The following is a 2358-nucleotide window of genomic DNA, read 5'->3' as shown; positions in this document are numbered from 1 at the left end:
AGTATGGTTAGTAAGTTTGCAGATAACACCAAAATTGGTGACACAGTGGACAGTGAAGAAGGTTATCTAAGAGTACAATGGCATCTTGATTAACTGGGCCGAGGAACGGCTGGAGTTTAATTTAGAAAAATGCAAGGTGTTTCATTTTGCTAAGACAAACCTGGGAAGGACGTACATAATTAATGATAGGGCCCTGGGGAGTGTTGTCAAACAGAGAGACCGAGGGATGCAGGTACATAGCTCCTTGAAAGTGGAGTCGCAGGTAGACAGGGCAGTGAAGGTGGCGTTTGGCACGCTTGCCTTCATCAGTCAGAGCATCGATTACAGGAGTTGGGATGTCGTATCACAGCTGTACAAGGCATTGGTAAGGCCACATTTGGAGTACTGTGTGCAGATCTGGTCACCCTGCTATAGGAAGGATGTTATTAAACTGGAAAGGTGACAAAAACATTTACAAGGATGTTAATGAGACTGGAGGGTTTGCATTTTAAGGAGAGGCTGGATTGGCTGGGACCTTTTCCCCTGGAGCTTTGGAGGCTAAGAAGTGACCTTACAGAGGTTTATAAAACCATGTGGGGCATGGATAGGGTGAATAGACAAGGTCTTTTCCCCAGGGTAGGGGAGTCCAAAACTCGAGGGGCATACTGGTTTAAGGTGAGAGGGGAAAGATTTAAACGGGACCTGAGGGGCAACTTTTTCCATACAGAGAGTGGTACATGCAGAATGAGCTGCCAGAGGAAGTGGTGGAGGCTAGTAGAATTACAGCATTTAAAAGGCATCTGGATGGGTACATGAATAGGAAGGGTTTAGAGGGATATGGGCCAAATGCTGGCAAATGGGGCTAGTTCAGTTTAGGAAACCTGATCAGCATAGACGAGTTGGGCCAAAGGGTCTGTTTCCGTGCTGTATGACTCCGTGAAACACACACAATAGAATACAAAAGTAGGGATAGAAGTGATGAAACAGTGACACCGGTGAGGCCATAACTGGTGTACTGTGTGCAGTTCTGGTCAGCACATTACAGGAAGGAAAGGATGTTTACCAGAAAGTTTCCACGACTGGAGAATTGTAGCTACAAGGAGAGATTGGGGTTGTTTTCCTTGGAACAGAGAAGGCTGTGGGGGGTGTGACATGATTGTGGTAGACAAAATTGAGAGGGGTACAGGTAGAGCAGACAGGAGGACCCGGTTTCCCTTGGCAGAAAATTCAAACTTCAAGGGTCATGGATTCACACTAAATAGCAGAAGGAGTAGAGGTGACGTGAGGAAAAACCTTTTTACATGGAGGGTGATGGGTGTCTGGAAATCACCGCCTGGGTTCATGGTGGAGGCAGAGACCCTAAAACCTTTTAAAAAAAGTACCTGGATCTGCACCTTAAGTGCTGACAGCTGCAGGGCGATCTGGGACAGCCTTGCTCCAAGACCTCAGTGAGACCTGCCTGAGCCTGTGGCTCCCAGTTCTCGTATTGAGGACATTAGGAAACACAGCCCTTTGGGTCTGCTCCTGCATTCAGTACGACTGACCTTGTTACCTCAAATCCACTTCCCCACTTATCCATCATTCAGTACGACTGACCCCGCCACCTCAAATCCACTTCCCCACTTATCCATCAATGCCTTGGTTGTCCAAAGATCTCTCAATCTTGGTCAATGTCTGAGCGCCCATAGTCCTCCTGGATTAGAGAATTCGACAGGCTCACCAGCCACCAAGTGAAGGGATATCTCCTCGCCTCAGTCCGAAACAGCTCAACATATGTCCTGAGACCGAGGTGTTCCAGTTCTAGACTCTCCAACCAGGGGGCAAATGGACTCAAGCATTTATCAGGTACTGTTAACCATTTTATACATTGCAGCAAGATCCTATTCTTCGCTAAATGTGGCCCGATTGGACAGAGACAGAGGCAGACAAGAGACACAGACACAGATCGGGCTGGGGGGAGTGGGTGGATGGAGAGAGAGATCAGTTAGCCTGCCTACCTGATCGCGGACATTCTTGTCAGGATCCACTGTCAATGGACAAAGCACCTGCAGGATTTTACAGGCGCAGTCGCTGACCGAATAGTAACTGTGTGTGGCAGCAAAGCCGAGGACACCAGCTGCCCTGGAGGGAGCAAACGGATCCTTTGTTGCACGGGAGAAGGCGGAGATGAGGATCCTGTGCCTGGTCTGAAAGAGGAGGGAACAATGGAATTACTGATGTGTGGCTGGACAGGTGGACCATGAAAAGGCTCATCTACTTGATAGGTCCCCTACGCGCACGTGTCCCAGAGGGGTCCCCTACACACACACACACACTTCCCGGAAGGATCCTGCCCACACACACACTTCCCGGAAGGATCCTCCCCACACACACACACAC

The 2358-nt window shown here is 49.1% G+C and overlaps 1 protein-coding gene across 1 annotated transcript in view; it reads right to left on the bottom strand.

Moving 5' to 3' along the window:
* Positions 1-1844: 1844 nt before the first annotated feature.
* The window catches only part of LOC125482028 (N-terminal kinase-like protein), a gene marked incomplete at its 5' end in the record, with an annotated part of 9583 nt that continues 9069 nt past the window's right edge, over positions 1845-2358 (bottom strand). The window contains one exon of the mRNA XM_048593997.1: positions 1845-2165. Within this exon, the coding sequence (XP_048449954.1) occupies positions 1860-2165 (306 nt within the window). The remainder of the gene's footprint in view (positions 2166-2358) is intronic.

This window comes from Rhincodon typus, unplaced genomic scaffold (assembly GCF_021869965.1).
Source record: "Rhincodon typus isolate 14 unplaced genomic scaffold, sRhiTyp1.1 hic_rhity00005088, whole genome shotgun sequence".
Taxonomy (NCBI): domain Eukaryota; kingdom Metazoa; phylum Chordata; class Chondrichthyes; order Orectolobiformes; family Rhincodontidae; genus Rhincodon; species Rhincodon typus.
Note: the sequence above shows the minus strand (reverse complement) of the source record. Positions and strands in the feature narration are given on the sequence as shown.